Here is a 12,619-nt window from a genome sequence, read left to right on the forward strand (position 1 = left end):
GTGCTGCCCTCAGGTTAAAAAGATGACGATAAAAGGTAGAACAAAAATAGTGTGGAATTGTGTTAAACAGAAAAACCTATGTGATGGTAATATCCTTGTATAAAAAAGTCAAAAGTAGTACAGAGGTGATACCTTTATTGGCTAACCAGTTATATTATATATGCAAGCTTTCCAGGCTACTTAGGTCTCTATTGGAGATGAGCGAGTATACTCGCTAAGGCACATTACTCGAGCGAGTAGTGCCTTAGACGAGTATCTCCCCGCTCGTCTCTAAAGATTCAGGGGCCGGCGGGGGAGAGCGGGGAGGAACGGAGGGGAGATCTCTCTCTCCCTCTCTCCCCCCCACTCCCCGCCGCAACTCACCTGTCACCTGCGCCGGCCCCCGAATCTTTAGAGACGAGCAGGGAGATACTCGGCTAAGCAATGTGATAGCAATGTGTATGGATATCTGCATGCAAAAAAAATACCATTTAAAGCAAATCCGCGTGGAATCCAAATCAGATTCTGCGCGGATTGTATTTTTCAAGTGGACATGAGGCCTTAAAGCAGTTCATCCATATGCATGTCTTTTGTCAAACAGAAAACAATGATACTGCAGCTTTTAAAAAAAATTGGAATCCTCTCATTTCAGGACTGTGCAGCAACTTTTAGCTTTGCTTTCATATGGCAGTATTTTGTTCAGAGTTTTGCGTCCGTATTAATAAGCAAAAACTAAGAATGAAACCTACATCTAAAAACTACAATGAAAAGATTTAAGACCCTTTTACATGCAAAGATAATCTTTCAAACAACTGAAAGATTTAGCAATTTATTTGCATAAAGTGTTAATGGACATTAACACCTTATATTCATTTGAATGTAAAAGGGCCTGCAAGAGTTATTTGCAGAGCCCAGCATGTGTCTAAACACACCCAACTGTGCAAACAGCTGCCAGCATATTCCTTTGTTCTCTCGTGACTGTCCGCAGATTGCATTATTCTCCTCCAAGCCAGTGTAAACATGCAGTGGAGATAACAGCTGCAGTCTATTGAAAGATAAATCTGTTTGCTTTATCTCTCAGTGGCTAAACAATGGATTTTAAGAATTTTGAGCGATAATTGTTGCGTGTAAAAGGGCCTTTTCTCTTTTTCCAAGTTTTAGATCAACTCCTGATTTTTAGCTTTCAATTACTGATGCAAAATGCTAACCAAAATACTTCTGTGTGAAAGTGGCCTAATGCTATTTCATTTACCTATCTGCTTTTAGCTTGCGGGCTCGGTTTACTCCCAAAGAAACTACAATCAACCAACTGCATGGAAGCTTAAACTCTGCTGAGGCAGAAAATGAGATAAACTTCTTTTTTCCTGTAGAGCACACCTTCGCAACTATTAAACCAGATGCGTTGGAAGAACATAGAGGTAAGAAACAGTAAGCTGTATTAAAGTTGCTATGCTAGAAATGTCTCACATACTATAATTTTTTTATCAACAGCCTTCATACATCTACTTTTTTATGGGAGAATCGCACCCAAATATTGTGCATTAAGGTTTGTAGAATGTAGCTCATAACAAAATGATAAAGCTAAATTGGTAAAGCAAATGCTAACACTGATTCCGCTAGTTATTACATAGAAAGAACTAATTCTGTAGCTCTACTTAGATAATCAGGGATATATCTAATTGCATTCCTACAATAGAAGACACAAAGATATTTTACTGGTCTTGAATAAGGCCGCTTTCACACAGGGGCGGCAAAATCATGTGATGTTTCTCGTGATGCGACAGCTCTACAAGATGCCTGTATGTGAAGCCCATGCTTTCCAACGGGTTCCTTCACATTGGCAATGTTTCGTAGGCTACTACATTGCTGGAAAAAAAATTGCTGATTACTAAATATTGCTGTGATATGCTATGCTTTGTAGCCCATGTTTCCCTATGGAGTCTTCTTTTCTGTTGCATCGCACAAAAAACGCATTTTTCATGCGATGCAACTTTTATAGTACGAAATCCTACTGTAATAGCCCTAAAATAAGCCATAGCTGAATCCACAAAAAACACACCACCTAACAGGCGTTGTCCAGCTCCGTCGCACGTCTCCTCTGCAGCTCTGGCAGAATTAATTGTAGTTTTCACCCAGCGCTTCCTGGTCAGGTGTTCAAAATTCCCACCTCAAGGAAGTGCTGGCTCTGATTGGTTTTCGAGCTCTGCAGCTCAGCTAATCGGAGCCAGCGCTCAATGAACCAATCACAGCCATTCAATGCGATGGCTGTGATTGGTTCATCGAGTGCCGTCTCTAATTGGCTGAGCTGCGGTGCTCGAGAACCAATCAGAGCCAGTGCTTCCTGGAGGCAGGGATTTTGAACCCCTGATCAGGAAGTGCTGGGTGAAAACTACAAGGATTATGGGGTGCATCAAAAGAGATATAGAGGCACTTGACAAGAACATTGTTCTTCCTTTTTACAAATCACTGGTCACCTTGAGCAGGTTTAAAGGAGGTCAACTAAAGTAATAAATGGAATGGGCGGACTACAATACCCAGAGAGGTTATCAAAATTGGGTTATTTAGTTTAGAAAAAGATGACTAGGGGGTGAAATAATAACTAGCGTTGCTCACCTTGATCATCCAGGCAGAAAAATTGTCCTGATATTTGCCAAATCGGATTGGGTAAGTCTGACCTGATTTTTGGGGAAAAACAAATTTCCCTAAATGCCTGCTACATAGGTTAGAGTGCAGCCAATCAGCAGCCAGGGTGTCTTGATGATGTCACCAAACGTGTCTTCTGTCTTGCATATGGACAGCTGTGTCATTGGATGCCTGCATATACAACATGGACAGTGTAACCAGTGGCCATTTTGCAGATGAGCACAGGACAGAGAAACTGAATCGCCTTTCTATACCCAAATACATAGTCCGTTTTTAGGGACAGATTTTCTGCAGAAGATATATTGCTGCTGCTGTCAAAACTTGCATACCAACAGCAAAGTTAAATGGGTTTGTATTGGCAGGACCAGAGAAAGAAGCTGCATCACATTCATATACCTATGTACTGTAAAACGTGGTCTGTTCTTAGGAAGATATTCTGCAGAAGAAATAATGCTGCTGGAGTGAAAACTTGTATACAAGCAGAGAACTTAAATGGGATTGTATAGGAGGGAGCAGAGAAAGAAGCTGCATCGCGTCTATATGCTTATACAAAACTTGGTCTGTGCATTGGGAGAGATACTTTGCAGTGTGCATTTCTGCTGCAGTCACTGTAAATAGCAGCAAAGCAGACAGACAAACTATGCTTTGGCGGGGGGAATATTGCAGTTCTTTGTGTCCTCAGACATTGTTCAGAATTTGCAGGCCTTGCGCAACTAGCAGTGAGGTGATGGAAATTAAATTATGCTGCACAAAACAGTGACTGTTCACAAAGATGCAAGCTATACTCTGTGGCCTCCTGTTGTCACATATCGTGGCCCAGTTAGGCCTCTGCCACATGGGAATAAGTTGCTGCATTCCGACACTCCCCAAATACTATCATGCCGTATATGTGCACGCAGGGGCGTAACTATAGAGGATGCACGGGATGCAGTTGACCTGGGCCCAGGAGCCTTAGGGGGCCCATAAGGCCTCTTCTCTATTTAGGGAGTCAAGTACTATGAATAAAGCATTATAGTTGGGAGCCCCATTACAGGTTTTGCATTGGGGCCCAGAAGCTTCAAGTTACGCCTCTGTGTGCACGTAATATACTGTGTGTGAGAGGCACAGTTAAAGTCTATGGGAGATTGGTACTGCATATTATGCACGCAAAAACTGTGCGTGTAATACGCAGTGACCATACGGTCATGTGAGAGAGGCTTTAGATGTCTGTGGTTTTTGGTAAATATAAACCAAAAACCACAGATGTCAGCAGCCTCAGACATTGTTCAACGTCGTGAGTCCAGCCATTATGAATTATTTGCTGGCCGTAGGCAGCTAGCAATTGGGCGGAGTGAAATATATTATGCTGCGCAAAACAGGGACCGTTCACAAAGATGCAAGCTATACTCTGTATTCTTCTGTTCTCGCATATTATGCTGCCCAGGGATTGCAGCCTAGTTGGTTGTCTGGGGTTCTTTTTGGTTTATACCCATCAAAAACCACAAACAGCGAAACTTCTAATATACACAGTGTGTGTCCGCGGCCTCAGATGTTGTTCAAAGTTGCAAGTCTGAGCTCTACGAATTATTCGCAGGCTTTACGCAGCTACCTGTGGTTTTCTGCAAAGTTAGTTGAAAAGTTACATAAAGCTACACTAAAAATGAAACAAAGAAAAAGAACTAAATAAAAAAATAAATAAAGCGGAAATCTGAAGAAAGCAAAGGGTAGGGGACGTGTTGATAGAGGTGGTAGAGGATGGGCCAGGTTGGCACTTCAAGCAGCTACCACTGAAGCAACAGCTCCATGTTCTACAGTAGGTGAGGGAATTCCACTGCCATTCTTTAGAAGTGGTTCTGTCTGTGCATTAAATCCGTAGCACGCAGAACCGTTCGTAGAGTAAAGGACACCGCATGCCTCAACTACTACCACCTCCTCTTCCTCCCAGTCACAGGCACACAGCAATCCGTCTGCACCAGTCGGCCACGAGCATTCCCCCCTACTTCACACCGTGCACACTCCGAAGCCATCCACATGGATCAGTCTGAGGAGCTGATTGATCATTCAGTGTCATGGATGTCACCCAGGCAGTCCAAACAACCATAGAGAGATGACCAAAATATTGATTGCCCAACCATTTTTTTTCCTCCAAAGAGGAAGATGATGTGGGTGAGTGTGCGCCGTCAGCCCTCTACAGGCAATCTGTACTCAGGAAAATGGGGAAACAGAGGTGCCAGCTCCCAGCTCTTACTGTGACATAGAGTCCAGTCAGGAGAAGGGGGTAATCTGACGTCTATAAAAATGAACCAGGCGTGGATTTCACCTGACTTTTGCACCCCCATGGCAGATTCCACTGATTAATTGGCACACTAGCAATTTTTAATCGCATATAGAACTGAGCTTATATCAATATCTAAGAGCACAATGTACCCTCAAGGTGCTGTTTGTCCTTATGTGGGCCTTCTTTTGTTTTCAGTGACATCCCTGTACTATGAGTGAAGAGCACAGTGTTTCCCCAAAGTGTGGCTGTTTTCCCATGCAAATTAGGGTCCTTAACTTCATTAGGAACCCTCCGGAGGGCAAATTAGTGAACCCGATTTTTAATTCAATTGACTTTAATGGGAGTTGAAATCGGTTCAGTCCCAACACAAATCAATTATTCCGCTAATCAGAGATTCGTCCCATGACCTATTTGTACCAAGAACTGTGACTGTAACAAGGGGGCGCCCTCTATGTCTAGAGGAAAGAAGGTTTCTACACCAACGTATAAGGGGGTCTTTATTGTAAAGAGCAGTGAGGCTGGAACTTTCTAACTGAGGACGGGGTGATGGTCAACTCACTAAAATGGCTTTCTTGAGTGTAACAATATTACATGTTATAGTCACTGATTACTTCTGAACGATCTGTAATCCAGCCAGTTACTCTGATGCCATATTGGAGTCGGGAAGGATTTTTTTCCCCTAAAATGAGGAAAATTGGCTTTTACCTCATAGGGGTTTTTGCCTTTTTCTGACTCAACATTGCAGGATAATGGGCTGCAGTAGATGGACATATGGTTTTTTTTCAGCCTTGACGGTAGGGGGTGATTGTTTGTTTTTCCAAGACAGAAAGGCAAACAATCACCTTTCTTTAGTACTTTTTTACTCATGCTAGCAGTAAACAATGTGTTATTCCCCCCCACCCCCCAACAGTAATTCAGGGACCATAAAACTTTCACTCCGCTATCAGTGCCTAGACAAAAAAAAGTTTGTTTGCTGTTGCAGAATTCCTTTTAAGTGCGATCCAATCACATCCATATCTGTGCCTTGTCATAAGTATGTATGTTATAAGTGTGTATAAATATTCATGCCTCTTCAGATCCAATCCATTAAGCCTGAAGAAGAACCCTGCGTTGGTTCGGAAGCTCGCTATTATTACATCATGTATTTTTGTTAGCCATTAAAAGGTATCCTATCTACAAGATTACATGGTTTCGCTTGCTGGTAACAATTACATTTTTCAGGGCTCTTTCACGCGGGCATTGCAATTTTCGGCCATGATGAAAATTGCATGAACGAGAGATCGCAGCTAAATCTCCCATTTTCCCGCCCATTCATACGGCCGGGCTGCAGTGTATATACACGCCACAGCCCGGAATTCCATCGTCCAGGGGGAGAGACTTTAGCGCTAGAGACTTTAGTCTCTCCCCCTCACTTTGCCATCTGATCTTGGCAATAGAAGCTCCCATAAAAGCCTATGGGAGCTGCTGGCAAAGGGAGGGGGAGGGACTTTAGCAGCACTTGTGCCTCTCCGATTTTATAATACCTTTAGCAATTCCCTTGGCTTCTACTGCTACATCAATAGGTTCCTTAAAAGGGTTTTCCTGCTATCGAAAATTGCTTTACAGCCACTCTATACTTCCTGGTTGCAGCTGACCAGGACATGTGACTGCTGCAGCCAATCATGGGCTATAGAAGGTCATTTTTGTGGCAAGTGATTGGCTGCCGCAGTCACTGTTCCTCGTCAGCAGCAACCTGGAAGTACAAAGTAGCTGTGAAACAATTTTAAGTAGTGAGAAAACTCCTTTAGGAGACCCAGCAAAGTAGCAAAAATCTTCCTGAGGCATGTCGGTAAGTTGCACAGGGGAAAAGTTGGCTCAAGCTGAACTTTTGCACTAGGACCTATGAGCCTTTAGCTATGTCCCCATATGTCTCTATAGTATTTAAATTTTGCAACATTACTTTTATATTTCTGCAGATGAAATCATGGAAAGGATTCAGGCTGCTGGCTTTACTATCTCTCAAATAAAGGAGACTCGATTAAGCCAAGAGATGGCTGAAGAATTTTACAAAGAACACAAAGGGAAGCCATTCTTCGATCAGCTTATTAACTATATGTGCAGGTGGGCTCAGACTGAACATTGTTTATTTTAATGCGCTGCGGAATAAGTTGGCGCTATACAAATAAAGATTATTATTATCATCAATGGCTACGAGGTGATGGAGTGCAATATTAATATAAACATAGGGGGCATTCTGTACGTGGCCTCTCTCCGTTCAGCTTTAGAAACCGCTGTCCGTTCAAATAAATGGCCGACCCCGTAATACATGGGATGCCAGATCTGTTAGCGCAATAGCTGGTCTTTGTTAGCACCTCCCCTATCTGGCTATAAATGGAGAGGGCCTAGCGTGGGATCCCCTATATGACATCAATTTGCTCTAATAGGGCATTTAGAAAAGAGTTGTTGAGATGACGCAATTCTGTAATTTTATGTAAAAGCCCGTTCATTCAGGTTTGCATTATTTGTATTTCATTGTGTATTGCTGTCATTGCATGTTTTTCTTTATTTGCTTTCAGAGGGCCCTGCTTAATGATGATTCTCAGTAAAGAGAACGCAGTGCAGGAGTGGCGGGCACTAATGGGCCCTACAGACCCAACTGAAGCGCAGACCTCATCACCTGATTCCCTGAGGAGCCTTTTTGCAAACAGTGTGCTGCAGAATGCCGTCCATGGTTCTTCAAACCTAAATCAGGCCCAGGAAAAAATCAAGTTCATATTTGGTGACATTGAGCTGGAGAAAGCAAACAATGGTAAAGTGAAAAATAGACTGTTGCATCTCTTCCTTTCTAACCCAAAGAGATAGACTCGCTACACTAGTCTACTGCTGGACTAGCTACAGCCGAAACTCTGGGGGGGAAAAAAAAAAAATCACTTTTTTTTCTTTCTACAGAAGCAATGTTATTAAATGATGCTGCAGATAGTAGAGAATAGTGAAAGTACAGCAGGTAATGACATGGGATAATTAAAATGTACAATGCTGGTTTTAAAGGGGTTTTCCCAGACTCTAATATTGATTACCTATCCTAAGGAAAGGTCATTATTATCAGATCAGTAGGAGTCCACTACTTGGGATCCCCGCCAATCAGCTGATTGAAGAGGCTGCGATATTTGGGTGAGCGTCATGGCCTCTTCTCAGGCCTGTAGCATCACATTCCCTGGTCATGTGGCCTGAGAGCAGCTCGGTCCCATTCAAGTGAATGAGACTGAACTGCAATACAAACCACAGCCACTATGAGATGAATGGCACTGTGCTAGGTATAAAGTGAAATGACAGCAGTGCTCACCTAATTTTGATTACCTATCCTGAGAAAAAATCATCTGTATCTTAATGCAGGAAAACCCATTTAAAAATGTAAACGACCACTTGGGGTATCTGTTGATATGATGAGGTGGGGGGGGATGCTTGGTGCTAGAGTTTTAGTGTCAGCATTGTTTGTATACTGTATTTCTGTCACTTCTTCCATTACCTGTGTAACTACCTAACAAATGTACTATTGTGATTTACAGCAGTCATTAAGGGTGGTACTTGTATAGCACTCCCTTTTTACGATGACGCTTTAGAAGAAGTTCACAGCGCGCAGGCTGGATACCTAAGGCTGTTACTAACGACCATGACTTTGGGCAGCGATCGGAAACTAATAACGTTATCGCTTTAACTCCTTCGATGCTGCAGTCAATTCTGACTGCATGATCTAAGTGGATTGCACCCTCTCCCTCACACCATCGCCCCCCTTTACATTGTGCTCATGAGATGCCAATGGTTACCATGACAGCTGGAGGCCAAATAGTAGTCTCTGGGTCTTCCATGTACAGTGGCCTAGCTGTCATTAAGTAAAATTACAGATGGAGGTGATACACTACATAAGTAGTACAGTGTGATATCTAAGTGATCAAATGATTGCATGTTCAAATTCCCTGGTGGGACAAATAAATGTACTAAAAAAAACCAAAAAACTTTTTCCTATATATTAAAAATGCCCAAGAATTTTTTTTTTCACCAAAACATAATTGCATTTTTTACAGTGTTGCCATAATGAAACTATAAAATTGGTATTGTCATATGTAGTGCCCTAACTATAGTTATAAAGTTATTTATCCCACACAATGCACAGCATAAGAAAGAAATGCGAGTATTACTGAATTTCATCATCCCAACTCCACAAAATGAAATCAAGAGATCCAAAAGTTGTATGCACCCCACATGGTATCTGCTAGAGATGAGCTAGCATACTCGGTAAGGCGATATACTCGAGAGAGCATCGCCTTTTTCGAGTACCTGCTGGCTCGTCCCTGAAGATTCGGGGGGGCTGCGGGGGTGGGTGGTTGCAGAGAGGATCGGGAGGGAGAGAGAGAGATGGATCTCTCTCACTCTCCTCCCTGCTCCCCCTCGCTGCCCCCAACCCCCGTGGCCCCCCTGAATCTTCAGGGATGAGCCAGCAGGTACTCGAAAAAGGCGATGCCCTCTCGAGTATATCGCCTTACTGAGTATGCTCGCTCATCTCTAGTATCTGCACATTGTTTGATTTGATGCATGAAATTCTCAACAGTTGTCCATTCTATGTGCTAATTCCAATTAATTCTATTTGCAGAAAGTGGAGCAGAACCTTCTCAAGAAAACAGCTGATCAAAAACTGGTTTACTTCCGACGTAGTGAATCTCTATCAACCTATCATTTTAAATAAAAGGAACCAAATTGAAAAATTATGAATATTGCACAATAAATGAAATGAATGCACAATACACTAGGACAGTGGTGGCGAACCTATGGCACGCGTGCCAGAGCCGGCACTCAGAGCCTTCCCTGTGTGCACACCCAGCCGTCGGCTGCTCACTACATTAGTAAATACTGCCAGGGGTGCCGCAGCTCCCCTGCCAGTAATTGCTCAGCAGCGTTGCTAGAGGCGCTGACCCCGGCGCATACTGTAACGTCAATGTGCGGCCGGGATCCTCCTCACCCCTCCCCCTGACATCTCCTACTTGGTTCCATGAGAGCAGGGGAGGCGTCCGGCAGCACGTCACAGTGTGCTCCTGGGATCAGTCGCAGCAGCAGTGCTGAGCAGAGGAGTGGGGGTCACTATTACTACTGGAGACCGCTGTGGGGCGTCACTATTACTACTGGAGACCGCTGTGGGGCGTCACTATTACTACTGGAGACCGCTGTGGGGCGTCACTATTACTACTGCAGACCGCTGTGGGGCGTCACTATTACTACTGCAGACCGCTGTGGGGCGTCACTATTACTACTGCAGACCGCTGTGGGGCGTCACTATTACTACTGCAGACCGCTGTGGGGCGTCACTATTACTACTGCAGACCGCTGTGGGGCGTCACTATTACTACTGGAGACCGCTGTGGGGCGTCACTATTACTACTGGAGACCGCTGTGGGGCGTCACTATTACTACTGGAGACCGCTGTGGGGCGTCACTATTACTACTGGAGACCGCTGTGGGGTGTCACTATTACTACTGGAGACCGCTGTGGAGTGTCACTATTACTACTGGAGACCGCTGTGGAGTGTCACTATTACTACTGGAGACCGCTGTGGGGCGTCACTATTACTACTGGGCTGATGTTGGATGTCATTATTACTACTGCGGCCACAGTGGGATGTCACTATTACCACTGGGACTACTGTGCGGTGTCACTATTACTACTGGGGGGGCCACTGTGGGATGTCACTATTACCGCTAGGGCCGCTGTGGGGGGTCACTATAACCGTTAAAGCCGCTCTGGAGGGGTCACTATTACTGCTGGGGCTGCTCTGGGGGGGCACCCTTACCGCTGGGGCTACTCTGGGGGGTCAATATTACTGCTGGGGACGCTTTGGAGGGGTCACTATAACTGCTGTGATAAGTTTACACGAGGTGGAAATGCTGCAGAATGTCCTCAGCGGAAATTTCTGTGGCAAATTCCACAGCATTTCCACATCCAAAAGCAGTCAAAATCTGCACCCAGTCTATTTTGAAACAGCCTTGTCCTTTTAAGAATGACGGAGGTAAAAATCATACGTCGTGATAAGCCCCGCCCCCTGACATGTTGGCACTTTGTGATAAATAAGTGGGTTTTGGGTTAAAGTTTGGGCACGCAGTCTCTAAAAGGTTCGCCATCACTGCACGAGGAGATATACATATTCTCTTAAAGAAGAGCTCTGCATTTTTTTTCTATATTTTGAGGAAAACCATTGCAATATCACTGACCTGTTCTGTTGCTCATTCCTTCCAGTCTGAGTATTCTGCACTAGTTCTCCCAGATTCCAGGTCTCATGACCAATACTCTGACAACACTCTGTGTCCTGCAGTTAATGAGTCAGCTTTATGTCAACTGTCTTTCTTACAACCAATCATAGAGCGGCTTTCATTTCGTATTCTGCACCTCTAATGGAAAGTGGCACTATGATCGTTTGCCCTGATGAAACTACTTAATAATTGGAGAAGGGTAAACGTGGGGGTAAATTAGTCTGGGAGAAGGCTGCAATAAATGTTTGTATTTACTCTATCCTGGTGTAGAGTAATTGCAAATTTGTTGCAAGCCCCTCTACAACTCATCGGTGTTCTGTCCAATCTCTTCTTGTCTGTCAAAACAGATAATAGGGCGTGTTACAATTTTCTTTCACCTGGACCATCGGTCTGTGTGGAAAAAAAAATTGGTCACCTTAATGCCTTCATATTCTATTAAAGTGCAGTGTGCTGTACATGGAATGCACAGACAGCATGAGGCCCAAAGAATTTGGCCATGTGAATATGCCCTAACCAAAAGCATTCGTGAAGAAGCCTAAGATGTATATAGCATCTTAAGATCTGTATTCTGTGCACAACCATACTATACACAGCGGCTAAATCTACATGCATTGTATTTGTTACTGCAGCACAATGTATTATTTAGTGCTACTAAAAATGAAAAGGGTAAAGTGACAAAGCCCTTGAATTACCATTTATGTGTCTTGTAAAACTTAGTAGCTCTCTGACTTACCAGTGTCCTCTGTTCGCTGGTACTGAAGCCAGTATGTGCTTAGTAAAAATGTGAATGTCAGAAACACTCCGTACCATATTTCTCACCATGCAGGACCATTACTGAATACAGAGGACCCTATAGAGCAGTGGTGGCGAACCTGCGGCACGCAGCGCCCTCCCTGCTGGCACGCGTCACCATCAGCCGCTCACCACATTAGTGAATGCCTGCAGGGGCCATGGCTCCCCTGCCGACATTCACACAGCGCTGCTATCTGCGCTGATCTCGGCGCACACTGTGACGTCAGTGTGCAGTCGAGATCCTCCTCCCCCATCCCCCGACCCCAGAGTGTGACAGACATTCATGTGAGGTGGGCAGGGATGAAAAAATGTTTTTTTGCCGGAATGGTCCTTTAAAAGTTTCTCATAGTGGGCAGTTCTTTGTCCTATTTTTAAAAATCCCTAGAAGTTTTTGGCCACCTTCACAAGTGGCGTATTCACAGCGGAAAATTTGCAGCAATATATACCAAATCTGCAGTGACCTTCTCCACACTCAAATGGTGCCGATTTGGCCACGTTTTTTTATTGCAGATCTGCTGCAGGATTTAACCCTTGTACTTCAACAGTTGAATTTCTCAGCATAGATCTCCAGCATAAATAGACATGCTGCAGGTTTTGAATCTGCAGTATTTTGTAAAACCTGTAATTTCTGTAGGGTTTACAGCCCATGGGAAGGCACCCTTTATTTTAACA

General features: G+C 44.0%; 1 protein-coding gene across 1 annotated transcript in view; it reads left to right on the forward strand.

Annotated features, from left to right (window-relative positions):
• The window catches only part of NME9 (NME/NM23 family member 9), a 40,125-nt gene extending 30,504 nt beyond the window's left edge, over nucleotides 1–9,621 (forward strand). Inside the window, exons 13-16 of the mRNA XM_066575694.1 lie at nucleotides 1,246–1,397; nucleotides 6,835–6,979; nucleotides 7,435–7,667; nucleotides 9,507–9,621. Coding sequence (XP_066431791.1) covers nucleotides 1,246–1,397; nucleotides 6,835–6,979; nucleotides 7,435–7,667; nucleotides 9,507–9,541 — 565 coding nt within the window. The 3' untranslated portion in view covers nucleotides 9,542–9,621. The remainder of the gene's footprint in view (nucleotides 1–1,245; nucleotides 1,398–6,834; nucleotides 6,980–7,434; nucleotides 7,668–9,506) is intronic.
• Nucleotides 9,622–12,619: the final 2,998 nt, after the last annotated feature.

Source organism: Eleutherodactylus coqui, chromosome 8 (genome assembly GCF_035609145.1).
Source record: "Eleutherodactylus coqui strain aEleCoq1 chromosome 8, aEleCoq1.hap1, whole genome shotgun sequence".
NCBI classification, from domain to species: Eukaryota; Metazoa; Chordata; class Amphibia; order Anura; family Eleutherodactylidae; genus Eleutherodactylus; species Eleutherodactylus coqui.